This window comes from Pan troglodytes, chromosome 1, assembly GCF_028858775.2.
Source record: "Pan troglodytes isolate AG18354 chromosome 1, NHGRI_mPanTro3-v2.0_pri, whole genome shotgun sequence".
Lineage (NCBI taxonomy): Eukaryota > Metazoa > Chordata > Mammalia > Primates > Hominidae > Pan > Pan troglodytes.
The window spans coordinates 214,203,306-214,230,683 of record NC_072398.2 but is presented as its reverse complement, the minus strand read 5'-3'; the positions used below and the strand labels follow the sequence as shown (position 1 = coordinate 214,230,683).

Below are 27,378 nucleotides of genomic sequence, written 5' to 3'. Positions count from 1 at the left end.
GCACCCACCCTTCCCTGAGGGATGATGCGCGTTGTTCTGGCTGGGAGATGTGGGCTCCGAGCCTGGATTTCATCTGAGGAAGGAACTGCCCACAAACATGTCCCAGGATGCTGGGGTGGGATGGGGAGGGGGTAAGGTGGGAGAGAGGGAGCTGCCCCCTAGCAAATGCCTCCCAGGCAAGCCCACATCTCCTTGTCCTCCAAAGGAGGGTAGGAGGGTTAGGAACATCGAAGCTGGAGTCAAAGCTATCCGGCCCCACTCTGACTACTTGTGTAACATCTAAGCCTTGGTTTCTTCATCTGTAAAATGGGAATAGTACCACAGTTGTTGGAAGGATGACATGACAATGTGTGTAAAATGCTAAATGGGGCCAAGCGCAGTGGCTCACGCCTGTAATCCCAGCACTTTGGGAGGCCAAGGTGGGCGGATCACCTGAGGTCAGGAGTTCGAGACCAGCCTGGCCAACATGATGAAACCCTGTCTCTACTAAAAATACAAAATTTAGCCAGGCGTGGTGGCACATGCCTGTAATCCCAGCTACTCGGGAGGCTGAGGCAGGAGAATCGCTTGAACCTGGGAGGCGGAGGTTGCAGTGAGCAGAGATCACGCCACTGTACTCCAGCCTGGGTGACAGAGCAAGACTCCATCTCAAGAAAAAAAAAAAAAAAAAAAAAAAAAAAAGCTAAACGGAATATCCAGGCACATGCTGGACACAGAGGAAACATTATTACTGTGAGATGAGGGAACACAGGCCCAGAGAGGGGAGTTGGCCAATGGAGTCTGAAAAACCAGGGGGTTCCAGGGGGTTGTCAGGCTGAAAAACCAGCCTGAAAAACCAGCCCCCCAGGGGGTTCCAGGGGCAGACACATGCAGGGGCTGCCAGCTGGGCACCCGGGGGTATGTGCATTTCCTCCTGGGCAGGTGGGAGGGTCTATGGTGCCAGGTACGAGACAGGCACGGCAGAGCCAGGAAAATATCGTGACTTTATTTGCTACACCGACAGCAGCACTGAGGGGAGCTGGGGGCTGCCACCCCTACGCGGGATGGTCCGAGGTAGGGGACAGTAGTCAACGCTTCTCCAGGGTGGGGGTGGTCTCGGGGGAGGAGTGTAGACAGTCGCCAACCTCAGGGATGTGGGAGGTGGTGGCGGTGGTGTCGCTGGAGAGGGGTCCAGTTGGTGGCTCAGAGGCAGGGAGTTCCAGTGTCTGGGGTGCCCGTGGGCCTGCACTACCTCAGGGGGCCGGCGGGCAGCGGCGGCCAGGGCTGCTCGGCCAGCTCTCGTTCCAGCTGCTTGAAGCGCTTCTTGGAGGCCCGCTTGGGCCGGAGGCGGCGCAGGCAGGCGGGGAGGCACTGGTCTAGCACGCTCTGCAAAGGGCAGGGAGGGTGTCAGGGGCAGCGGGGGCTGAGCTGGGGTCAATCCACCCCCACCTCCCTTCTCTCCCGCTGCTGAGACCCAGGGCGGGCCCCACCTCCAGCATGAAGGCTCCCACGAAGTTGAAGGTGACCAGACCCAGCAGCAGCAGCTTGAAGCAGGTGTCAGTGATGTTCCTCAGCGCCAGCGGCCCCTGCAGGAGGCCGGGGACCAGGACAAGGCCCACCAGGATGGAGCTCAGGAGCGCCAGGGCCACCAGGAAGGGCACTGGGAGCAGGAGAGTCTCTCAGGCAGGAGCCACGCCCCCCCAGGACCCACGGACACACGTGTGCACACCAGTCTTCCACTCAGCCGGCACCTTCTCTCCCATCTGCCTCCCCAGCACCCCAGGGCTCCTCCCTCCCTCCACCAGCATCTCCCGCCCGCGCCCGCAGTGGCACCATTGGTGTAGAGCGGCCGGCGGAAGGGCGCCCCCTTGGACATGGCTGCGGCCAGGATGAGGTACTGGAAGCTGGACAGAGAGAAGACCACGGTGTTCTCGTAGTTGGGCAGGTTGTCTGGTGCGGGCACTGTCCTGTTCAGAGGCACGAACCTGGGGGTACAGGGATGGGGGTCAGGGAACGAACGTGGGGTGGACAGGGAAGGGGTGGGATGGGGGTGGTCAGTCAGCTCCCTACTCACCACGGCTGGGCCAGGGTCAGGAAGTAGCCCCCTAGCTGCACGCCGGTCACCAGGGCCACCTGCAGCAGCAGGCTGCTGAGCACGGGCACGCTGAGCAGCGCCCCCGGTGGCCGCACCCGTCCCAGGACCAGCGCTGGCCCCGTGCGGCTCATGAGCACTGCCACTGTGGTGGTGATGACCAGGTCGATGGCCAGGAACTGCAGGTCACCCAGGTTGGTGTTGATCTGCCACAGGGAAGGGAGGACAGAGGGGAAACTAAGACCTGGCCCTGGCAGCCCCTAGTCTGATAGCAGAGGCCCCACGCCTGCCCCGAAGGAATCTGATGGGTAAGGCATCCCCCAGTCTAATGGGGGCCGTACTCTCCTGCCAGCCCAGTGGAGGAGGTGCCGCTCTTGATGTGAGACAAACCCCTGGTCTGATGGAAAGGGCACCTGTGCTGACCTTGGGGGCCTAAATCTGAGGGGAGGTTTCCCTCCCTGTAACAAACTCCCGGCCCGAAGGGGAGGCTTCGGCTCTGCCTTGCGGAGTCCCTATAGCTACCAGGGCATGCACAGTTCCTGCCGTCAGGGAGCTCCTCGCTTTCAGGCAGACACAGGGACAGACCCAAGTATAAGATGTGCGCCGCCCTGCAGTGTCACCTCATTCGCTGGGGGTGAGCAGGCCATGCCCAGAGCAGGGGAGGGGAGAGCTCCTCCAAGTAGGGTGTGGGAGGTATAGCCAAGGTATGGGGCAAAGCAAGTGCATCTGGGGAAATGGGCAGACCTGTGGGGATGGGGCGGGGGCAAGGGTTTTGGCCCTGCCTCCGTTCAGTCTTCCCTGCAGATTGGGGAGCTCCCAGAGTTGCGGTCAAGATGTTAGCCCACGACAGCTGCTGCCATTTGTGAGGACCTAGTGGGTACCAGGCTCCGTGCCTGGTGTTTTTCTCATCTCCCCCAAGCCTCGCCACCTCTCCAACCACACAGCCGGAGAGTGGCAGGGTCAGGATCTGGGCCCACGTCATCTATTCTGGGACCTGCCAGCTCCAAGGCACACGGCTGTGTCCCCTCCCTAGTCCTGGGACAGCTGTGGGTACGGAGCTCTGCAGATACTCACCGTGTAGAGGATCAGGACGGAGATGAACTGGGTCAGGCTGTACAGAGCCATGTACTTGAAGACGCTGAACGAAGTGTCAAGGGAACAGCGCCCCTCCCTGGGTGGCAGGGCATGGACATTAGGGGGCCCAGGTTGGCTGACCAGCCCTGCTGAGCCCTCACCCACCGGTCCCTGCCTGCCTTACCTGATGACCATGGGCACGCACTCAATACTGGCCATGCTCGAGGTGAAGGGTGAGACCACTGAGGCTTCTGCCTGGGACAGCGAGATGCCGACATCAGCCGCCTTCAGGGCCCCACAGTCATTGGCGCCGTCTCCGCACATGCCCACGCAGTACCTGAAGAGAGGTGTGGACAGGTGTGGCCTGGGGAATTACCCCACCACCCCATGGGTAGGCTGGCAGAATATGATGACAGCTGGGCCCCTAATGCCACATGGTGCCTGGTGTACAGGAGGCGCTCAGTGAATAGATGCAATTATTATTATTATTATCATTATTATTATTATTTTTTGAGACGGAGTTTCACTCTTGTAGCCCAGGCTGGAGTGTAATGGCATGATCTCAGCTCACTGCAACCTCTGCCTCCTGGGCTCAAGTGATTCTCCTGCCTCAGCCTCCCAAGTAGCTGGGATTACAGACGCCCGCCACCACGCCTGGCTAATTTTTTGTATTTTTAGTACAGATGGGGTTTCACCATATTGGCCAGGCTGGTCTTAAACTCCTGATCTCAGGTGATCCACCCGCCTCGGCCTCCCAAAGTGCTGGGATTACAGGCATGAGCCACCGTGCCCGGCCTATTATTTTTTGAGACAGAGTCTCCCTCTGTTGCCCAGGCTAGAGTGCAGTGGCGTGATCTCTGCTCACTACAACCTCCTCTGCTGCCCAAGTGCCCTCAGCCTCTTGAGTAGCTGGGATTACAGGTGTGCGCCACCATGCCCAACTAATTTTTGTATTTTTAGTAGAGACGGGGTTTCACCATGTTGGCCAGGCTGGTCTCGAACTCCTGACCTCAGGTGATCCGCCTGCCTCAGCCTCCCAAAGCGCTGGGATTACAGGCATGAGCCACCGCGCCTGGCCTATTCCTATTTTTTGAGACAGAGTCTCGCTCTGTTGCCCAGGCTGAAGTGCAGTGGTGTGATCATGGCTCACTAGAGCCGCAGCCTCCCAGGCTCAAGCAACCCTCCTGCCTCAGCCTCTTGAGTAGCTGGGATGACCGGTGTGTCACCACACCTGGCTAATTTTTAAATTTTTAATAAGAGATGGGGTCTGACTTTGTTGCCCAGGCTGGCCTCAAACTCCTGGGCTCAAGTGATCCTCCCACCTCAGCCACTCAAAGAGGTGGGATTACAGGAATGAACCACCGCACCCAGCCTACAATTATTATTTTTGGCATGAAAGACCTGGGAGAGCCTGCCTGCTTTTGGTGAGGAGGGGTGACAGCTCTCTGGTGCCTGAGGAGGGAGACAGGGCCCTGGGGAAGGACAGATGCACAGACGAACGGACAAGCTCAGTCCCCGCAGGCCCTTGCCCACACCCTCTGCCGAGCACTCACTGAAGCTTCTGTAGCTCACACACCAGCTCTGTCTTCTGCTCAGGGGCCATGCGGGCAAAGACAGTGCCCTGGACCAGGACCTGGGAGCACAGGGAGATGGGGGAGGGCTGAGGCACCCACCAGGGAGAGCGAGCCGTGAGGAAGGAGACAGAGCAGGGGAGGCGCAGGGCGGCCAGGGAGCTGGGGGCGGCCCTACCTTGGGCAGCAGCTTGGGGAAGTGCTTCACAATGATACCAAAGGTGGGCCCGCTGAGGGCCAGGTGCCTGGATCGGGGGTCTGGCTCCACGGTGTAGCTTGCAGCCTGGTCAGGATCCTGGGGGCCCAGGAAGCTCAGCTTAGCTCCCCCTGCCCACCCTGGAGAGTTGGGGCCTGGGTCAGGTGACACAGGGGTGGGGTCACTGGGTGCGGTACAGCTGGAACTCTGGGTTAGCCTCACCTTAACGCCATTCACGGCTGTGGGGGACTCCATCGGCAGGAACTCGAGAGAGGCAGGCTGACCCCGCTCAGGGTGGGTGGCGTGGACGATGATCAGATGCTCCTGGGGGGCCACCATGCCACAGCCCCGGGCCACAGTCACCGCTGTCTGCAGGTTGTCCCCTGGGGGTTATGGGGCAAGGTGAGGGTCTGAGGCTATACGGGGAGACCATCCTCATCCTGATCCTTACAGATGGGAAAACAGGCTGGATGAAATCCATCTGCCACCACCAGCCAAGTGAGCTGAGGCAGGTTATCAACATCCCTTTGCCTCAGTTTTCTCATCTGTAGATCCAGGCATTGAAGGGTCTTAGGAGAACCTGGAGCCGTGGGCTGGAGCTCCACATATACTCCTTTTTTTTCTTTTTTTAAGACAAGAGTCTCTCTCTGTCACCCAGGCTGGAGTGCAGGCTTGATCTCGGCTCACTGCAACCTCCTTCCTCCTGGGCTCAAGCAATTCTCCTGCCTCAGCCTCTTGAGTAGCTGGGATTACAGGAGGGTGCGACCACACCAGGCTAATTTTTTTGTATTTTTAGTAGAGATGGGGTTTCACCATGTTGGCCAGTCTGGCCTTGAACTCCTGGCCTCAGGTGATCCCCCTGCCTCGGCCTCCCGGAGTGCTGGGATTACAGGCATGAGCCATGTGCCCAGGCTACATATACTCCTTGCTGCTGTGTGACTCTGCTGCCAAGTGCCCACGAATGTGTGTGCACATATGTGTGTGTGCAGGGGTGGGGAGGACAAGGACACAGACCTCTTAGCTCCTGCTGTCTCACCCTAGCTAGAATCTTTTTTTTTTGAGACTGGTCTCTCTCTGTTGCCCAGGCTGGAGTGAAATGGCGTGATCTCAGCTCACTGCAACCTCCACCTCCCGGGTTCAAGTGATTCTCCTGCCTCAGCCTCCCGAGTAGCTGGGATTACAGGCATCCACCACCATGCCTGGCTAATTTTTTGTATTTTTAGTAGAGACGGGGTTTCACTATGTTGGCCAGGCTGGTCTCGAACTCCTGACCTCAAGTGATCCGCCCGCCTCGGCCTCCCAAAGTGCTGGGATTACAGGCGTGAGACACTGTGCCCGGCCATTTTCGTATTCTTTGTAGAGACGGAGTTTTGCCATGTTGCCCAGGTTGGTCTTGAACTCCAGGGTTCAAGACATCCTTCTCCTTTGGCCTCCCAAAATGCTGGGATTACAGGCATGAAGTACCGCGCCCAGCCAGAATCTTTCTCTTCCTGCTCCTTGAGCTTGTCACAGCCTCTGAGGCTGACATCATTATCCCCATTTCTCAGAGGTGCCACCTGGAACCCAGGCTGTCTGACAGCACACCTGGGCTCCTTGCAAGTCACTCCACTCCTCTGAGCCTCAGTTTCCTCATCTGTCAAACAGGGGTGACAATTACCACTTGCGGGGGGGATATTGTGAAGATTCATGAAATGTTTAAAAAGGACCTGGCCTGAAGCAAGGGCCCCAAAAGATGCCCCAAAAAGGAATCCCTGGTGCCCCTTTTCTCTGCCAGGAAGGGGCGGATTCTGCCCTGCTAGCCCGGGCCCCTACATGCCATTGTACCTGTCACCATGACGGCGCGGATGCGGGTCCTTCGCAGAGCCTGGATAACTGGCGTTGTCTGCGGCTTCAGTAGGTTCCTCATGACCAGCAGCCCCAGGAGGCTCAGGTCTCCTTCCACAGTGTCCCTGGAGGGTGGGCAGACCTGGATCAGAGGTCATGCAGTGGCCAGGGCCCCTCTCCCAGCCACCAGGCAGGGCATCTTCCTTGGGCTCTGCCTGCGTGAGAGCCTCCCTCTGCCTAGTCCTCAGAATGGGTGGGACAGGAGACAGGCCCACCTCGTCAGTTGCTGGGCTGCCTCCAGGCTGGGCACAGTGGGCAGTGGCTTGCTGGCCAGGGCCACGACACGGTAGCCAGCAGCTGTATAGCTCTGCAGCATCTGGGCGAAGTCGGTGGGCACTGCCAGGGAGAGGCAGGTGTCACAAGGAGGGGATGGCAGGGACAGAGGCTGGGTACCCACCCCATTCTGTGCCAATGCCCAACGAGGGGGACTCAGGGGCTGCCCCCTGCACCTGTCTCGGGCTTGCAGAGCCCTGCCACCAGCTCCGGGGAGCCTTTGACGTAGGCCTCGGGCTGAGTGGCCCCTGGCCACGCCACCACCACACTCATGCGCTGCAGAGCCGAAGAGAAGGGGAAGCGGTGGAGGACACTGACTGGCACCGGGGGCTCCTCCTGCAGGGTTGGAGAGGCAGCTGAGGTGCTGGCTGGGGAGCCCACCCCTCTGCCCTGCACCCAACAGGCCCCCCTCAGCTCACCACTGCCTGCAGCTGGGGCTCCCAAAGAGGGGGTCTCATCACTGCCAAGACCTGGGTCCCAAATGCTGAGTCTGCAGCCGGCTCTTCCTCCAGGACCTGGCAGGCAGGAAGGGAAGGTTGGTGTCTGGGGGCTTTGGCTCACAGAGAGATTTGAGCTAGACTCAGGGAAGACTTCCTTCATGGGAGACTGAATGGTGGGTTAAGAATGTGGGCTTTGGAGCCAGGTGGACTCAAATTCAAACTCTAGCTTTGCTACTTACAAGCTGTTGGGTGACCTGGAATACGTTACTCCAAATCTCCCAGCCTCAGCATCCGTGAAGCAACATTTGAGCTTGCTTGCTAGGGCTTGGGGAAGAGGAAATGAGACCAGGCCTCTGTGGCCGTGCACTGGCGCATAGTAGGCACTCAGCCTGAGGCCTTGCCATTATTATTATGTTACTTTTATTTTAAGACAGAGTCTTACTCTGTGACCTAGGCTGGAGTGCAGTAGTGTGATCTCGGCTTACTGCAACCTCTGCCTCCTGGATTCAAATGATTCTCCTGCCCTCAGCCTCCCAAGTAGCTGGGACTACAGGCATGTTCCACCACACTTGGCTAATTTTTGTATTTTTATTAGAGACGGGGTTTCACTATGTTGGCCAGGCTGCTTTCAAACTTCCGACCTCAGGTGATCTGCCCACCTCAGCCTCCCAAAGTGCTGGAATTACAGGCATGAGTCACTGCACCTGGCCTATCATTATTATTATTTTTTGAGACAGGGTCTCGTTCTGTTACCCAGGCTGGAGTGCAGTAGCGTGATCACAGCTCACTGTAGCCTCGCCCTCCCGGGCTCAATTAATCCTCCCACCTCAGCCTCCTGGGACTACAAGCATGCACCACCACGCCCGGCTAATTTTTGTATTTTTGGCAGAGATGGGGTTTTGCCATGTAGGTCAGGCTGGGGTCCCGGGCTCAAGTGATCCTCCCGTCTTGGCCTCCCAAAGTGCCGGGAGCCACGTTACAGGTATGAGCCACTGCGCCTGGCCTATTATTATTAATGGTGGGCATAATAAGAGACCACCCTGGAAGACGGAGAGGGAAGACAGGGTGGGATTCGTTAGGCCCCACTGCCCAGAGGCAGGGGGCTGACCTGCTTGGCCTCCTCACCCAGCCAGTAGACTCCACCATCTTCAAGTCCATGGGGTCGCCCACGGGGGTGTCCTGGAGCCGGCTGAGGGCATGGCAGGTGGCCAGTGCTCGGAGCAGGGGCCCCATGGGCAGGCGGCGAGGCTCTGGGACCAGTGGCAGGAATGCCTGCCCCTTCAGGGGCACCACCCCCATCACGTCTAAGCCGTCCTCAGTGAGGGTGCCCGTCTGTGGGAGACAGGTGGGTGGGGCAGCGATGAGTCCTGGGATGGGGTTGCCCTGCTGAGCTGGGCCTCTAAACCCCAGGCCCGGCGGACCCTATGGGAACCCCAGGAACTCGAGCTGGAGCCAAAAGATGCCCTTTCTTGACTGCTGTCCTTGGCACATGTGATTCCCTCTGCTGGGGTTCCCCTCCCCAGCCCCCACCATCTCCCTGTCTAGCATCATCTCTTCCAGGGTGTCTTCCTCCTTAACTCCCAAGTTAGGGCAGGTGGTTTGCTCTGGGCTCCCACCCATGGCCTCTTCACTTCCACACACTTGTGCATTGTGGTTAAGGACCCGGCCCACGGTTGGTGCTCTCTCTCTCTCTCTCTCTCTCTCTCTATATATATATATTTATTTATTTGTTTGTTTGTTTTTGAGATGGAGTCTTGCTCTGTCGCCCGCGCTGGAGTACAGTGGCGCAATCTCAGTTCACTGCAACCTCCACCTCCCGGGTTCAAGTGATTCTCCTGCCTCAGCCTCCCAAGCAGCTAGGATTATAGGCACGCGCTACCTCGCCCACCTAATTTTTGTATTTTTAGTAGAGACGGGGTTTCACCATGTTGGTCAGGCTGGTCTCGAACTCCCGACCTCAGGCAATCCACCCGCCTTGGCTTCCCAAACTGCTGGGATTACAGGCATGAGCCACCACACCCAGCCTCAATATATTTGTTGAATGAGTGCATGAGTCAGTGCCTGTGTTCCCCATCCTAGACTCTAACTGCCCAAGTACGTGTCTGGCTCCTTGGCTAGCCTGGGAGCTATAGGAATCTGGTCATCCCCCTCCCCGGTTTATTTATTTTTTTTGAGACGGAGTCTCGCTCTGTTGCCCAGGCTGGAGTGCAGCGGCGTGATCTCAGCTCACTGCAACCTCTGCCTCCCGGGTTCAAGCGATTCTCCTGCCCCAGCCTCCCGAGTAACTGGGACAACAGGCATATGTCACCGCGCCCGGCTAATTTTTTATATTTTCAGTAGAGACGGGGTTTCACCATATTGGCCAGGCTGGTCTTGAACTCCTGACCTCATGATCCACCCGCCTCGGCCTCCCGAAGTGCTAGGATTCCAGGCATGAGCCACTGTGCTGGGCCCCCTCCCCAGTTTAAAAGCGCTCTGTGGCCCCCGAGAACCTCTGAATGTCACCTAGCCTCTGTCAACCAGGCCACTGCCTACCCGTCCCTGTCCTGCTCCACCACTCCCCATGCCCAGGTACGCAGCACATCTGTGCCACGCCACTCCCTGTGCCCCAGGCACACGGTACATCTGTGCTATGACACTCCCGCCTTTTACCCTTGCTTCTCCTCGACCTGCCCCTCACTGAGGTCACTGAGGGACCTGCTCAGGGGGCTTCCTTGACTGCCTTCTCTCTAAGGAAGTGTCCCCATCTAGAACCCATCAAGCTATCCCACTGGCTTCCTTCCTAAAACCCACTGCCCACCCCTTAGCTCCGGCAGCTCCTTTGTGCACTCCTGGATCACTTATTTTGGTGGGGGACACACACACTCCAGTGACCACAAGGATGCCTGTGTTGGTCACTGCTGGGCCCCAAGGGTTGGGAGCAGCACGGGATGCACACTAGGGCCCCAGGTCCCCACCAGTAATTTTTTTTTTTTTTTTTTTGAGTTTTGCTCTGTCACCCAGGCTGGAGTACAATGCCGCGATCTTGGCTCACTGCAACCTCTGCGATTCTCCTGCCTCAGCCTCCCGAGTAGCTGGGATTACAAGCACGTGCCATCATGCCTGGCTAACTTTTGTATTTTTAGTGGAGATGGGGTTTTGCCATGTTGGTCAGGCTGGTCTTGAACTCCTGACCTCAGGTGATGTATCTGCCTCAGCCTCCCAAAGTGCTGGGATTACAGACGTGAGCCACCGCGCCCGGCCCCCCACCAGTTCTTGAACACATGAATACATGATTCTAGACATTTCATCTGCCAGACCGTGAGCCCAGTGAGGGCAGGAGTGGGATGGGGTGGGGGCGGGGGTGGATCCTCTGGGGGTTTCCATCCCTAGACAGGACCTGGCATCCTGTGGGTGCTGCTGAGAGAATAACGTGGGTGTGGAGGCCTCACTGGGGCGCCTGTGGCTGTCCCGCTCCCCTGCACCAACCCCACCTGCGGCCCCACCTTGTCGAAACACACCAGCTGCAGCTTGCCCCCCAGGTTGATGCGCAGTGGGTGGATGCAGAAAATGCCCTGTCTCCGCAGTCGGCTCTGGGCATAGAGCGTGCACACGGTCATGGCAGCAGGCAGGGCAGGTGGCACCACCACGGTCACCAGGTCGAGAGCCCGGATCACAATCTCGTTCAGAGGCACCTGGCAGGGGGCACCATGAATGTGAGCACCTGGCTGGTTGGCCCCTGGGCCCTGCTGGCAGCACCACCCCCCCACCCCACCCCCAAGGCTTACCCGGTTTCGGTAGAGGATGAAGATGCTGTAGATGGTGCCGAGGAGAGCTGTGGGGACAGTGAAGGACTGAGTGGGATTTGGGACCCAGGTTGGGGGGCTATGGGCAGAGGAGGGTGCAGGGGACCACTCACCCAGGACAGAGAGGGCAGCCACAAACTTCATGCTGTGTTTATAGAACTTGAAGTTGATGGGCCGGGGGTGCAAGATGGAGCTCACCAGGCCCCCTTTTGCCGTGCAGAACCCTGGGGAGGAGGCGGGGACCCCAAGGCAGGGAAGCCAGGGTGAGGGCAGGCCTTCCCCACCCCTAGCCCTCCCGACCCGTGCCTCTGGAGTTGCAAGACATGATGTTTGTGAAATTAGCCATCAGCAGTGTGGAGTCCTAACAGGTCTGGCCCGGCTCTTGTAGGCTTTTTAAGGGCTTTAAACAAGGAACTAGTGGATAGCATCTAAACACTGGGTGGTTCCACTTAAAATCCAGACACAGGGAAGGCTCCTGCCTCTCCGCTACATCCCCGCCCGCTCCAGCACTGTAACCCCGGCGGCTCCTCCAGATCTTGCAATGCTGGGCCTTAGTCTGGCCCAACTTCTGCTAAGATGGGAATGCTCAGACCCCAGTTGGGGGGCAACTGGCCCGAGGTCCCACAGCAGGGCAGCAGCAGAGGTGGGGTCCAGGGTTCCAGGTCCCACCCTGCCCCACTCCACCTCTCCCACGGGTGCTGAGCCCGGGATCTCTCTCAAGCCCAGCCTCCCGGCTCATACCTGTGCGGGTCACCACTGCCAGGACGTGCGGTCCCACATAGGCCCGGGCCTGCAAGATGAGGGTCCCGCAGAAGAGTGTGTGCCGCCGGTGTGTCTCTGCACAGTAGGGCCCCAGCCCCTCCGGCAGTGCCGTCTTCAGCACTGGAATGCTCTCTCCTGGTGGGGAACGTGGTGTGAGGACCACTCCACACCCCTCCCTCCCACCAGCAAACCAGGAGTTCCGTGTAGAATTGTCCCACAAGCTCTAAGTCTCAGTTAACTCTGTAACCAGGTGTGAACAAGAAATCACAGCCCCATTTGACAGAGAGGAACACTGAGGCTCAGACAGGACGGAGATATAAAGGCACAGGGAGACACTCCTGGAAGCAGGTGGCAGCCAGCTCCCAGGAACCAGCGGGGGGGTCAGACAGAGCATGTGTGGGCATCATGTGTGCAGTGGGGTGGGGTGGGGGAGTCATTCTCTTTCTGCTGGAATTATTTTATAACATGCATGGAGTGATTTTCTAACTCCAACCAACAGAAATATTTACAAGGGGCCAGATGCGGTGGCTCACGCCTGTAATCCCAACACTTTGGGAGGCTGAGGTGGGCAGATCACTTGAGGTCAGGAGTTCGGGACCAGGCTGGCCAACATGGTGAAACCCTGTCTCTACTAAAATACAAAAATTAGCCGGGTGTTGTGGTGGGCACCTGTAATCCCAGCTACTTGGGAGGCTAAGGCAGGGTAATAACTTGAACCAGAGAGGCGGAGGTTGCAGTGAGCCGAGATCGTGCCACTGCACTCCAGCCTGGACAACAGAGTGAAACTCTGTCTCAAAAGAGGAGGGGAGGGGAGGGGATGGGTAAGGAAGGGGAGGGGGAAGGAGGAGGGGGAGGGGAGAGAAATATTTACATGGAGGGGGCAAATATTTCCATGAGTTGGAATGAGAAAAGCACTGCATGCTTGCCGTGGCCCTGTGAAGTCCTGGGCAGGCTGCCTGGCAAACAGTGGCACTCCCTTACTGAATGCCTGCAGGCTGGGACTATTGAGCACCTACTGTGTGCACATTCCTGCAAGGGAGTCAGACAATCCTGCCATGTCTGCCTCACAAGAGATGAGCAGATGAAGTATGTGTGGACAGTTTGTGGAGGGCAGGGCTCAGGGCGTGTGCCCACAAATCATACTGATCACAATTACTACTTTTTTTTTTGTTTTCTGAGACGGAGTCTTACTCTGTCACCCAGGCTGGAGTGCAGTGGTGCAATCTCGGCTCACTGCAACCTCCACCTCCTAGGCTCAAACGATCCTCCCACCTCAGCCTCCCAAGTACCTGGGACGATAGACGTGCACCACTACACCTGGCTAATTTTTTGTATTTTTGGTAGAGATGGGGTTTCAACATGATTTCCAGGCTGTTTTCGAACTCCTCACCTCAGGCAACCCACCCACCTCTGCCTGCCAAAGTGTTGGGATTACAGGTGCGAGCCACTGCGCCTGGCCTGCGATTAATGTTATGATATAAATACAATGCCAGCCAGAAAACTTCCCTGGAAAAAAACCACTATCCTCTGGTTTTTAGTAAACTCTCTCCAGTATCTACCACCAAAATATAACACATCTCAGAGAAAGAAACACTTGCACACATCAAGAGACACAGGACAAAGCTGCTCCTGTGGCGTCCTTTGCAATGGCTGGAAAATCACATTCTAAATACTCATGGCGAGCGGGCCGGTTGAGTCAGTTACAATACATCCGTATTGTGGACTCTCATGCAGCCATGACGTGGGGCCATCCGTGCTTGTGGAAGGATGCCAGGAGAAAAAGCAAAGTATGGAACAATACACAGCATACAATCCCGCGTTCAGAACAAAAGGAGAGGCAAATCAGCCCATGTGCACACACATAATGCGGAAAAAGGCATGGAAGACACCTCACACCCTTCACAGTGGCTGCCCTGGGGAGGGGAAGGGAAGGGGACTGTGGGAGAGTGAATGGGGACCGCAGTCTCTCACTCTGGGAGAGGGCTTCCCACTCTCCTGTGCCATCTGGAATCTTTATGACCTGAAGGTGGGCACTGGTATAGAAACAGCTCAGATGCAGCCAGGTGCGGTGGTTCATGCTTGTAATCCAAGCACTTTGGGAGGCTGGGGCGGGCAGATCACTTGAGGTCAGGAGTTCAAGACCAGTCTGACCAACGTGGTGAAACCCCATCTCAACTAAAAATACAAAATTAGCCGCGTGTGGTGGCGCACACCTGTAATCCCAGGTACTTGGGTGGCTGAGGCAGGAGAATCGCTTGAACCCAGGAGGTGGAGGTTGCAGTGAGCTGAGATCGCACCATGGCACTCCAGCCTGGGCAACAAGAGTCAAACTCCATCTCAAAAAAAAAAAAAAAAAAAAAAAAAAGGAGAAATAGCCCAGATGCACTGGGTGGCTGGCCATTTATGCTGCACCTCTCACGCTCCTAAGCGCTTTGCACAACTCTGTCCAGGAGGAGTGACTGACAGCCATCTTACCGAAGAAGAAACTGAGGCACGGAGATGATAAGTGGTAACGGCCCAGGGGTGTGAGGTTAGCAAGTCCTAAAGCTGGGATTGTTGCTTGAGAGAAAAAGGAAGAGGAGGCGGCGCGCTGGCTCACGCCTGAAATCCCAGCACCTTGGGAGGCCGAGGTGGGTAGATAACCTGAGGTCAGGAGTTCAAGACCAGCCTGGGCAACATAGTGAAACTCCATCTCTACTAAAAATAAAAAATTAGCTGGGTGTGATGGTATGCACCTGTCGTCCCAGCTACTCAGGAGGCTGAGGCACAAGAATCACTTGAACCTGGGGGGTGGAGGCTGCAGTGAGCTGAGATCATGTCACTGCACTCCAGCCTGGACAACAGAGTGAAACTCCGTCTCACAAAAAAACAAAAAAGGAAAAGGAAACTCAAATGAACACTTTTGCCGCCGGGCAAAGGGTTGGATGGCAGGGGAGGAAGGAAGCTGCAGGCCAGGGGCTGGGGCTCACCTGTCAGAGAGCTCTCATTCACCATGCACTCGCCAGCCACCAGGGCAGCATCACAGGGCATCAGCCCACCCTCCTGGGGCAGCACCAGGCAGTCTCCGGGCACTAGCTCACTGGAGTCCACCCACTCTTCCTCTGCAGGCAGGCAGGAGAGGAGCTCAGCTAGGTGGGGCCAGCCCCAGCCATGCCCCCCGACCCTCCCACTCCTGCCCCCGCCCCCTGGGCCCTAGCTCCTCACCTCCCCCTGGCCGGCACACGCACACCCGCATGGACAGCTTGACCATGTCCCTTAGAGTCTGGCTTTGCTGTGGGCAGGGGACAAGAGGGCCGTGAGTGGGTGGGGGCCCCTGGGGACCCACCTGTCCCGTCCCCACCCACCTTATGGCACTCACCTTTCTGGTCTTGTACAGCGACAGGCAGATGGAGATGGCGGAAATGAGGAAGATGCACAGGGCGTACCAGTAGTAGTGGTCAGCCAGCCACAGCGCGATGCTGAAGGCCTGGAACCCATAGTAGGGGTTCAGTGCCTGGGGGAGGGGCGGGAGGCAGCGTCAGGGCCGCGTCCCCCAGGGCAGCCCAGCCACGGGCTGGGTCTCCTGTGCCCATGGGAGCAGAGGGCCCAGTGGCTGCCAAAGGACTGGAGCCAGGCCTTTCTCCTGGTCAATCCCGTCCCCACCCAACCAGACATCCCCAGGGCCCTCAGTTTCTCCGCTCTAAAGAGGACAAGGGTTTATGACCAGCCTGGGCAACATGGCGAAACCCCATATCTACAAAAAATACAAAAATTAGCCTGATGGGGTGGCCTGTGCCTACGCTCCCAGCTACTCAGGAGGCTGAGGTGGGAGGATCACTTAAGCCGGGGAGGTGGAGGGTGCAGTGAGCTGAGATCGCGCCACTGCACTCCAGCCTGAGTGACAGAGGGAGACCCTGTCTCAAAAAAATATAAACAAACAAATAAATAGGATAAGGGTATTTACTGAACCCCCACTACACGCCAAGCGCTTTATCTAAGTGTTATACAATGGCAATGACAATTCCACAAGGCGGGTGCCACCATTAGCTCCATTCTACAGATGAGGAAACCAAGGCATGGACAAGTTAAGCCACTGGCCTAAAACCACATAGTTCCAGCCGGGTGCGGTGGCTCATGCCTATAATCCCAGCACTTTGGGAGGCCGAGGCAGGTGAGTCATCTGAGGTCAGGAGTTTGAGACCAGCCTAGCCAACATAGTGAATCCCCGTATCTACTAAAAATACAAAAAAAAAAAAAAAAATTAGCTGGGCGTGGTGGCAGGCGCCTGTAGTCCCAGCTATGTAGGAGGCTCAGGCAGGAGAATCACTTGAACCCAGGAGGTGGACATCGCAGTGAGCCGAGATCGCGCCATTGCACTCCAGCCTGGGCAACAAGAGCAAAACTCTGTCTCAAAAAAAACAACAACAAACAAAAAACAAAAAACCACATAGCTTCTAAGTGACAGACTGATTTCTATGGGGCCAGACTCAAAGATCTCTTTCATGGTGCCTGCCCCCGATCAGAGGGCTGGGATGTTCACACTTTATTCTAGTTGTGTCCAGGTCACTGGCTTCTCTTTGTCCCTGTGTGACCTTGGCCATGTCACAGCCTCCAACTGAAGCTTGGATTTCTCAGGTGTGAACAGTGCAGTCCCAGGCCCAACCCACGGGACTGTTGGGAGCATGAAAGTGGAGGACGCACAGAGAGGACCCAGGCTCTAGGGCGTGTCTCTGGGGACCCCATAGGTGCTCAGGCTGCGTGGATTTGCCTCTTGGCCTCCAATCCCTGCAAGTGGGGCCCCAATCTGTGACCCAAGCCTTGGGCAGAACCTCCAATTCCTGGACCTGGTCTCTCTGGCTAGGCTGACTGCGGCAGGTTCTGAGATGATGATCCACTATGGAGAAGGGGACAGCTGGTCTGGTTGCCACTGTAAAGTGGCCCAGAGGAGGCAAGCCCTGCGCCAAGGTCACACAGCACGCCAGGCCAGGGCTGGGGCAAGACCCAGGGACAGCCCTACCTCGTCCACCAGCAGCTGGGGGTAGGACTTGACCGGTATGCTGATCACGTTGGGGCCGTAAATGGCCTTCCTGGAAGAGGGGATGAGGCCAAGCCATTAGAAGGAGGAGCTGTGGCTGGACCCTCCCGGGGTGAAGGAGCTCCCCATTTTCAGCTGGGGAAACTGAGGCCCAGGAAGGCAGGTGACTGGAAGGCAACCACATTGGGGGGCAACACAAGGAGCCCCAGTTCTCAGGACACCCTGGTCCAGGGCAGCACTGACCTCACCATTTGGTCCTGGAGGCTGAGGCCATGGCGGGAGCGGTGGACGTCGTCACAAGAGCGGCCGTGGTCCAGGAGGCTGGGGGTGGGTGCGAGGGGACACGTATGGGCCATGGGGCCTGAGGTCTGCATCCCCTACCCTGTGCAGGCTGGAGACTATGGGCTGTAGGCCCCCCATCCCCTTTCTGCCACACTGAGCTCCTGGGAGCAAGTAAGCCCCCCTTGAACCCAAGGCTTGGCTTTGCCCTTTTGTTCCTCTCACTGGGTTCCAAACCAAGTCACTGAAGAAGGAGAACAGCGAGAGATGATGCTAATAATATGAACAGTGAAAAGAGTAGCTGTTATTTAGTGATAAGGGCACTATTTACACTGATGATACCTTGGGCAAGTCACTTAACCTCTCTGTGCCTCAGTTTTCTCATCTGCAAAATGGGGGCAGTGACAGCACCTACCACATAGGGCCATGGGTAGATTAAGTGGGGCAAGCCTCGGGGACTGCTTTGGACGTGCCTGCCACTTGCTAAGTGATGAATGCACGGGTGATTTTTGCTATTAACCCCATCATGCAGCAGAGGCTGTTGCTGCCATCCCCATCTCCCCTCTGCCTCACCTCCACAGGACAGCTGGACCCTGAAAACACCTGTCTTTACCTGAGGCCTTCTGGCTGCATGTGAATCCCCTGCCTGTGAGCCCGGAAAGCGTGGAAGACTTTGTGTCCCGTGACTGATAATGGCAGGGAATTTGATGGTAACTGTCCTCACTCCCTGTGTGAGGTCGCCCAGAGGTGTGTGGTCTACGCTGGCCCAAGGAGATCCCCAGGCGACTGAAGTCTGGGTGTCCACAGCTGTGGCCGCCAGCATAACCTCCCTCCGTGCTTCCATCCCTTCCCCAGCACTGCCTGGGATCAGCTTCAAAACAAACTCCCTGCCCTTGAGCCCTTGTCTGGGGGTCTGCTTCTGCGGCATTCAAACTAAAGTGTGTGAGCAGGGCCCGGTGGCTCATGCCTGTAATTCTAGCACTTTGGGAGGCTGAGGCGGGTGGATCACCTGAGGTCAGGTATTTGAGAACAGCCTGGCCAACATGGTGAAACCCCATCCCTACAAAACATGCAAAAATTAGCTGGGTGTGGTGGCATGCACCTGTAATCCCAACTACTCGGGAGGCTGAGGCAGGAGAATCACTTGAACCCAGGAGGCGGAGGTGCAGTGAGCCGAGAATGCGCCATTGCACTCCAGCCTGGGCAACAAGAGTGAAACTCCATCTTAAAAAACAAACAAACCAAAAAAACCACACACACACACACACACACATACACACAAACTAAGGTGTGTGGTGAGCTTGTGTTTCTTTTTCTTTTTTTTTTTTGAGATGGAGTCATGCTCTGTCACCCAGATTAGAGTGCAGTGGCGTGATGTTGGCTCACTGCAACCTCTGCCGCCCAGGTTCAAGCGATTCTCCTGCCTCAGCCTCCCAAGTAGCTGGGATTACAGGCACATGCCATCACGCCCGATTAATTTTTGTGTTTTTAGTAGAGACGGGGTTTCAGCATCTTGGACAGGCTGATCTTGAACTCCTGACCTCGTGATCCACCCGTCTTGGCCTCCCAAAGTGCTGGGATTACAGGGGTGAGCCACCGCACCCGGCCCGAGCTCATGTTTCTTAAGCCTTTTGTAGGTGGCAGAGCAGTGACTAAACCCCGAGCAGACAGTCTGAGTCCAGAGCTGATAGTCTGATTCACAGTGGTGTCACCACCTCGGACCACATTCGGTGCCAAGCTCTACATAAATTATTATCTATTTCACCATCAAAACAATCCTAGGAGGCAGAAGTTATCTTCATGCCCTATTTATAGACAGAGATCCCAGGCCTGGAGGGGCTCAGTAACCTGCCCAAGGTTTCAGACAGCAAAAGCATCAGAGCTGAGAGGGGAGCCCAGGCCATGCCATGCCACCGTCTGTGCCCAAACCAGTGCCACTCTGGGAGGTGACATGAGCCACACAGGCCCTGACTCCTACCTGACCTGGTAGAAAGCTTGCTGGGTCTCGATCCAGATATAGCGCTGGCCCTGGAAGAGGTAATACCGCAGCACCCGCTTCTGGGTGGGAGAGAGGAGAGGATGGGTTGGAAGCTGGCCCCGGCCCCAGAAGCAGTGTGCTTATGCTGGGAGCCGAGGGATGGGGGTAGGGGGCAGGGACTGGTGTCACCAGACAGAGAGGTGGGGAGAGGCCTGAAAGTGTAAACGTGCTCAGACAGCATCCTGGATGTTTGGGACAACAGAACTAAAAGGTGGTGGAAGAACATGAAGTCTGACTCTCCCATTGCACAGATCATGAAACCGAGGCTGAGAGAGGGGCAAGGACTTTTTCAGAACCCACCTGTCCGACACTCACCGCCTCCTCGCTCTTGTGGAGCTGGGCCGTATCCTTCCAGGCACCCTCTGGTACCGCCCCAACTGCCGCCTGGCTCCGGCCATCCTCTGCCTGGGCCTGTGGGGACGGCTCCAGGCTGGGGAAGGGGGTGAGGGTTACTCTTGAGCTCTGGGAGCTGCCCTGGCACCTCCCTGTGCTCACAGAGCCATCTTCCCTCCCTAGGATGGGAGGCGCCAGAGTCAGCCTTTATGTGGGGGCCAAGGGTTGGGGAAGTTGGGGAGGCCAGGGTAGCAGGGGCTTCTGGGAAGGGGCAATGGGGCTGCCTCACCTGCCCTCGCCGATGGCCTCAGTCTGCACCTGGACAGTGAAGAGCTGCCAGGAACTATCCTGGAACACAGAGGTATGGACTCAGTCTCAGAAGAGTCCCCTCCCCTCCCAGGCCCTGTCCTACAGCCAGGCGACCCCTGCTGGAGAAGGCAGAAATCAAGGCTATGGAGAGCCCTCCAGAAACCACCCGACCCGTCCCTTCTGCCCAATGCTCAGATGGGAAAGCTGAGGTCCAGAGAAGAGCGGGACCTGCCTAATGTCCCATGGAAAGTCAGTGGCCGGGTTGGCACCCAAGCATCCTCCACCCCCGACCCTGACCCTCACTGTGCTTCTCTAGCCCCAGGCTCAGCCTGACTCTCACCTCTTTGTCTCTTATTTCGATAACGAGTGTTTCGGCGTGGGCCAGGTTGCAGGGCCGGAGCCGCAGCCGCACCCCCCACAGGGGCTTCCAACGGAAGAGCAGCAAAGGGATCCCAGCCATCATCCAGACCACGACGTGATAGCCGATGACCCTCCATGGACTGCCACAGTAGCCGCTGAGCCTCTGCGAACGCAGCGAGAGAGGGCCCAGGTCGGGGTGGGAACGGGGCTGGAGTAGGAAGTTGGGGTGTCTGGGTGGGCCTGGGCATTCACCCCCTGCAGCTTTTCCCTACCCCACTCTGCCCACTTACCACGGATGAAACTGAGGAGCTGAGGGGATCTATTGATGTCCCTATCGTCAGGGTCCCATAACCGGTGGGCGTGCTGCCCACGAGAGGGCTGCTGTCTGTGGACAGAAAAGAGAAAGGTCATTTGGGGAGGCACCTCCTCCTCTTGCTTCCTTAAAAACAATAAACATCAGCCTGGGCGCGGTGGCTCACGCCTGTAATCCCAGCACTTTGGGAGGCCGAGGCGGGTGGATCACCTGAGGTTAGAAGTTCGAGACCAACCTGGCTAACATGGTGAAACCCATCTCTACTAAAAATAAAAAAAATTAGCCGGGCGTGGCAGCGCGTGCCTGTAATCTCAGCTACTCAGGAGGTTGAGGCAGGGGAATCACCTGAACCCGGGAGGCAGAGGTTGCAGTGAGGCAAGATCACACCACTGCACCCCCGCCTGAGCAACAGAGTGAGACTCCATCTCAAAAAACTAAACAAAACAAAACACAAAACAGTAAGCACCTGGTCTGACAGAGCCCAAAGCTCATGTCTTCCTGTGTCCTTTATCTGGCTCTTCTTTCCGTCGGTTCTTACTTACCGTATCTTTTTTTTTTTTTTTGAGACGCAGTGTCACTCTGTCACCCAGGCTGGAGTGCAGTCACATGATCTTAGCTCACTGCAACCTTTGCCTCCCAGGTTCAAGCGATTCTCCTGCCTCAGCCTCCCGAGTAGCTGGGATTATAGGCATGCACCACCATGCCCAGCTAATTTTTGTATTTTTAGTAGAGATGGGGTTTCACCATGTTGGCCAGGCTGGTCTCGAACTCCTGACCTCAAGTGATCTGCCCACTTTGGCCTCCCAAAGTGCTGGGATTACAGGCATGAGCCACCGTGCTTGGCCAGTAGTGTCTTGTTTCCTTGTGTGTGTCGGTCTTTCTGCTGGGTATGGCCCAGAATTGGAGAATGGGGCCTGGACAGTGCCCCAAGCCCCCACGGTGCTCGTGCATCCAGCCATTAGCTTCCTTGGAGCTCTGGGTCTCACTTTTCTATCCTCATCCAGTCCCCACCCTGAGGGCAGGGGTCAGGGATGCTTATCTTCATTCCATGCCCGTGCCCAGCCCAGGTCTGGCAGTGAGGAGATGCAAAGTCAAGTCTGGACTAATAAAAGGTCAGCCCTGCAGGCCTATCTTTACAGATGGGTAAACTGAGACTTGGGGAATGGTATCAGGTGGTTCTATTGCAGATACTCTTTTTTTTTTTTGAGATGAAGTCTTGCTCTGTCGCCCAGTCTGGAATACAATGGCATGATCTCGGCTCACTACAACCTCTGCCTCCCAGGTTCAAGTGATTATCCTGCCTCAGCCTCCCGAGTAGCTGGGATTACAGGCGCCCAGCTAAGTTTTGTATTTTCAGTAGAGACGGGGTTTCACCATGCTGGTCAGGGTGGTCTCAAACTGCCGACCTCAGGTGATCCACCTGCCTTGCCTCCCTGAGTGCCGGGCTGACAGGCTGAGCCACTGCGCCCGGCCACAGACATTCTTTTCACTCTTTCCTCCTGTGCTGTAGAGCTGTGGCCTTAGCAGGGCAGGCAGCCAGTGGATGTTCTGGGGCTCCAGAGGGGGTAGAGCTCACCACCTCCGCCCTTGGACAGCCTCTGTCAGGGTTCATCTACGGTCCCAGACCACCTGGAGCACCTTTTACATATGCAGATGCCAGGGCCCTCCCCAGACTGGCTGGATCAACTCCTCAGGCCAGGGTAGGGATGGTGCTAGGCATCTGTGGTTTCACAAGAGCCTCTGAAAAAGTTCACTAAGCAGGCTGGGAAAGCTGGGCGGGTGCGGGGTAGGCTGCTGATTTTCTGGGCTCCCTCCTTCATCCCCCAGTCTGAGCCCTTCTAAAATTTTTCCTTTTTTTTTTTTTTTGAGAGCGAGTCTCACTCTGTCACCCAGGCTGGAGTGCAGTGGCGCGATCTTGGCTCACTGCAAGCTCTGCCTTCCGGGTTCACGCCATTCTCCTGCCTCAGCCTCCCGAGTAGCTGGGACTACAGGTGCCCGCCACCACGCCCGGCTAATTTTTTGTATTTTTAGTAGAGATGGGGTTTCACCGTGTTAGCCAGGATGGTCTCGATCTCCCGACCTCGTGATCCGCCCGCCTTGGCCTCCCAAAGTGCTGGGATTAGAGGCGTTAGCCACAGCGCCCGGCGAGCCCTTCTAAAATTTCTACCCAAAGAGTCCAGAGTGCCCCAGGCAGCTGCTGTGGGCACAGCACCCCCAGCCTCTGAGCAGCCCCATCCCCAAGCACTCTGGCTTCAACACTCCTAGAGGGTTCACTGTGCACAGGGTACATGGCTAACGTATCAACCCTGCCAGGTAACCTCGGTTGTGATGTCCTTTCATTCATTCATTCATTTATTTATTTACTTATCACTCTTGTAGCCTCGGCTTCCCAAAGTGCTGGGATTACAGGCGTGAGCCACCATGCCCAGCTTACAGTTTTCGTGTATAAGTCTTTTTTTGAGACAGTCTCTCTCTGTCACCCAGGCTGGAGTGCAGTGTTGCGATCATAGCTCACTGCAGCCTTGACCTCCCAGGCTCAAGCAATTCTCCCACCTCAGCCTCCAAATAGCTGGGACTACAGGCACAGGCCACCATGCCCAGCTAATTTTTTTTGTAGAGACAGAGTTTTGTCTTTTTGCCCATCATTTGTTCCTAAGAATTTCTTTTTTGATGCTGTGTTTCATACAGCAAGTGCCTTTGCCTCTCTGGGCTTCCATTTCTCATGATAGTCCCGAAGCATCCAGTACACAGGGAGGTAGAAGCATTTGAAGTTTCTGGGGGGGTTGCGTGGACAGGTGGGCAGGACCCGGCTCCCAGGTCAGGGGGGCGTGGCTTCTGTTTATCCATTTCCCAGGCTCTCTTCTCCTTTCACATCACCCTGTCTGAAGCCCTGGCTGCCCCACGGCTCCCTAGGCCCATTCAACAGTTGCTCCTTGTACCTTAAAACCCTCAGGCCGGCCGTGCGCAGTGGCTCACGCCTGTAATCCCAGCCCTTTGGGAGCCCAAGGGGGGCGGATCACGAGGTCAGGAGGTGGAGACTAGCTGAGACCATCCTGGCTAACACGGTGAAACCCTGTCTCTACTAAAAATACAAAAACCAAATTAGCCGGGCGTGGTGGCAGGCGCCTGTAGTCCCAGCTACTTGGGAGGCTGAGGCGGGAGAATGGTGTGAACCCAGAAGGTGGAGCTTGCAGTGAGCTGAGATCACGCCACTGCACTCCAGCCAGGGTGACAGAGCAAGACTCAAAAAAAAAAAAAAAAAAAAAAAACCCTCAGGCCAACAGCCCAGCGGGCTCAGGGATGATGGGAAAGGAGCCATCCCTGCGGTGCTGATTTGATTTCCTCCCGCACCAACCCACAAGGTGGGCTCTCTTACCCAGTTTGACAAACGAGAGCACTGAGCCTCTGGGGCGGTTGCCCTCAGACTTGTCTCAAAGCTGGAACAGGGCTGGCCTTACTCCCAGGTCCTCTCTGCCCAGCACATCTACTCCTGACATTCCCCTCAGCATCAGGCTCGGATGGGTGTCACTGCCCTTCCTGCTCACAGTACCTGCCATGTGCTCGGGGGTCAGGAAACACTGATTGACCGACTGACTGACTGAATGAATGAATGTCTGTCTCTTGGACACAACAGAGCTTGAAGGCAAAGGTGCTGGGAGTTGGGGGGAGGGGCTTGAGCCGCTTCCTTTTTTTTTTTTTTTTTTTTTTTTTTTAAAGAGACAGGGTCTCACTCTGTCACCCAGGCTGGAGCACAGTGGCATGATCCTAGCTCGCTGGAGCACAGTGGCATGATCCTAGCTCACTGGAGCCTTGACCTCCTAGGCTAAAGGAGGTACTCTTGCCTCTGCCTCCCAAGTAGCTGGCACTACAGGCAGGTGCCACTGCACCAGGCTAATTTTTTTTAGTAGGGACAGGGTCTCATTTTGTTGCCCAGGCTGATCTGGAACTCCCGGCCTCATTGCTGATCCTCCTACCTCAGCCTCCCAAAGTGCTGGGATTACAGGTGTGAGCCACCACACCCGGCCTCAAGACTCTTCATGAAGAAAAGGTTCTTCATAAAGAGGGCAGAGTCCCCAGTAAACAGCGGTCCCCCTGGGAAGTTCTTCCTCATGGCAATCGTATGACTGTCACTTCACAATGACACTCTCTCAGTCAACCTTGGCAAGGAGGAAAAGGGGAGTGGAACTTGAGGGAGGAAGTCACAGCTGTGGAAACCTCCAGAGCCCCTCCCTGCAGGGATCATGCCCAGGGCACTCTCTCCTGCAGTACATCTGTTTATCCCCAGCCACAGCCCAGTCTCCCCAGGGCTTCTGCGGGAGGGTATCTGAGCACTCACCAGCTCAGACCAGCCCAGAACAGGCACCCACAGGCTGTGTGGGGGGGCGAGAGCACCTTCATGATGGCATTGCTCTTTTTTTTGAGATGGAGTCTTCCCCCCCGTTCCCCCCTTCCCCCCTGCCCGTCTCCCAGGCTGGAGTGCAGTGGAGAGATCTCGGCTCACTGCACCCTCCACCTCCCAGGTTCAAGCAATTCTCCTGCCTCAGTTCCTGAAGTAGCTGAGACTACAGGCACATGCCACCACACTCAGCTAATTTTTGTATTTTTAGTAGAGACGGGGTTTCCCCATGTTGGCCAGACTGGTCTTGAACTCCTGACCTCAAGTAATCCGCCTGCCTCAGGCTCCCAAAGTGCTGGGATTACAGGCGTGAGCCACCATGCCTGGCCTGTCATTGCTCTTCTGATGAACAGCAGCTCCCATGGAGTGCTCACCATGCCCTGCGGAAGCCCTTCAGTGTGCTAACTCAATGAAGCTTCACACACAACCCTCTGGGGTAGTGACTATTATTATCCCCATTGTACACCTGGGGAAACTGAGGAACAGCATGTGAATCCCTTGTCCAGGGTCATAGAGCTTGAAAGGGGAGAAGCTGGAAATGAGTGTCTCTGAATGGGCACATTCTTTCCCACAGCCATTCCATGAAAAGTACAGATTAGGATTCCCATTTAAAACGAGGCCCGGAGGAGTAGATTGACAAGCACAAAGTCACACAGCTATGAGGGGCCAAGACTGGACTTGAACCTCGTCTGAGGTCACAGCTCGGGGCAGTGTCACCAGCACTGTGGATCAGAGGGGCTAGAGCCATTTGGGACCTCTTATTTCCTGCGGAAGCCTTGGCTTCCTGCTGGTGACCTGGCAGCGGCCCAGGGCGGCTGCCTCCTCCCTGGCTGTGGTTCCCGGCGGCAGGGAGCTCCTGTCTTCTGCCAGGCTGGGGCGGGAGTGTGTGTGAACCATCTTCCCATCTTTGGATCTGGATTCTAGGGGCTGTCTTTCCTCCTTCCTTCCCCTCCCTCGCCGGGGGTGCACTCCAGGCTGTGGGGCTGGGGGCTGAGTGACAGACACTGAGATGAGACCTTTCTGGATAGGGGAGGAGGACTGGCCCCATTCCCGGCAGGTGGGATTTAAATTAGACCCTGGAGGAGTGGGCGTAGGACATCTGGCCAGGGATGGGTTGCATGGAGGGTGTGGCCCTTGGCCCTGGGTGTGACGGGTTTTCTCTGGGGGCCTGAGGCAGGAGGTCAGGAGTGGCGCTGTGGCCCAGGACATCTACCCAGGAAATGGAGTCCCGACTCCCCCAACCCCATTCATTCATTCATTCAGCCCAGAGGGGTTGCCCAGAGGCCCGAGGATGCAGCCGTCTCCCCCACCTGGACATCCGTCACTCGGGGTGGGATCCGATTAAGTGGGCGTGGGGTGGCCTCCCCGTCCCCGCACGGCCCCAGGACCCTCTTGCACAAGCGCCCGGCTTCCAATCCCGCGGCTGAGGGGTGCAGGGGAGGGGAGGGACCGGCTGCGAGCGGCGGCGCCATCCCCAGCCCCGGCGTCTCTGGGAAGAAACCGGGGCCGAGTCCCCGTCAAAAGGGAGGGGACGGGCCAGGATCCCCAACCAGGTCCCGCTTCCTGGGCTCGCGACCCCGCGGTGGGGGGCGTCGCCTCCCCTCTCCCTCCAAGGGGTGACGACAACTGGCGGGCCGGGGACCGCGCCGGGCTCGGGGCCGACCCGGGCTCCGCACTCACCTGCGCTCATGCCGGCTCCTCGCGCTCATCGCCGGCCCCGGCGCTGCGGCCCTCGGCCTGAGCCCCGGCGTGCGCAAGGCCCTGGGCGGGGGCGCGGTCCGGACGGCCCGGGGCGAGGGGCGCTGGGCTAGCGCGGGGCTGGAGCAGGGCTGGCGCGGGCGGGGCACCTGAGCGACCAGGCTCGGCGCGGCTCCGACACTGCCGCAGTCCCTCCGTGCGCGCCGCAAGCCCCGCCCGGCCCTCTGCGGCCCTCGCAGCGCCCGCGCCGGGGCTGCCGGGACTTGTAGTCCCCGCCTGCTCCTCCGCACACACCGGGGGCGGGGCGACCGGAGACACACACCTCACGGAGGTAGCCCCCGCCAGCACGTCCCAGTGGTTAGGGACTGTGCGTGCTGGTCCAGCTCTCCATGTCTTCCAGGCCGTGCGACCGTGAGCAAGTCACTGATCCTCTCTGGCCCTCTTTTCCCAACCTGTAGGATAGCAATGCCTGCTTCACAGAGAACTGCTGCGAGGATCACACAAGAAAATGCTTGTCAACTGGGCGTGGTGGCGCATGCCTGTAATCCCAGCTACTCGGAGACTAAGCCAGGAGAATCGCTT

At 57.2% G+C, this 27,378-nt stretch overlaps 1 protein-coding gene across 19 annotated transcripts; it reads right to left on the bottom strand.

Annotated features, from left to right (window-relative positions):
* Positions 1-964: 964 nt before the first annotated feature.
* ATP13A2 (ATPase cation transporting 13A2) lies at positions 965-27,024 on the bottom strand. 19 transcript variants are annotated; one of them, XM_016954974.4, is made up of 29 exons: positions 26,779-27,024; positions 20,680-20,774; positions 20,370-20,552; positions 20,010-20,068; positions 19,703-19,817; positions 19,328-19,407; positions 17,314-17,391; positions 17,053-17,122; positions 15,415-15,522; positions 15,261-15,327; positions 15,026-15,157; positions 12,036-12,191; positions 11,408-11,518; positions 11,277-11,323; positions 10,995-11,183; positions 8,635-8,841; positions 7,489-7,584; positions 7,246-7,405; positions 7,012-7,132; positions 6,737-6,861; positions 5,135-5,295; positions 4,895-5,011; positions 4,699-4,778; positions 3,330-3,482; positions 3,146-3,242; positions 2,054-2,277; positions 1,813-1,964; positions 1,470-1,639; positions 965-1,365 (listed from the first exon to the last, which is right to left on the bottom strand). In XM_016954974.4, exons 1-29 carry the CDS (start codon positions 26,786-26,788, stop codon positions 1,228-1,230), a joined length of 3,501 nt encoding a protein of 1,166 aa, XP_016810463.1. In that variant the 5' UTR covers positions 26,789-27,024; the 3' UTR covers positions 965-1,227. The 19 variants fall into 19 exon arrangements, with proteins under 19 accessions (XP_016810463.1, XP_016810458.1, XP_016810451.1 ...); XM_016954969.4 differs by having other exon boundaries at positions 15,415-15,549; positions 26,779-27,022; XM_016954962.4 differs by having other exon boundaries at positions 15,415-15,549; positions 19,688-19,817; positions 26,779-27,019.
* Between the last annotated feature and the right edge of the window lie 354 nt (positions 27,025-27,378).

What these genes read in the sequence shown, in the direction of transcription:
- ATP13A2 (XM_016954962.4), bottom strand. An exon ending in GCTCTGCAAGCCCGAGACAG is followed by an intron (nt 7,133 to 7,245) that starts GTGCAGGGGGCA and finishes TCTCCCTGGCAG; the next exon opens with TGCCCACCGACTTCGCCCAG. An exon ending in TGGGAGCCTTCATGCTGGAG is followed by an intron (nt 1,366 to 1,469) that starts GTGGGGCCCGCC and finishes TGCCCTTTGCAG; the next exon opens with AGCGTGCTAGACCAGTGCCT.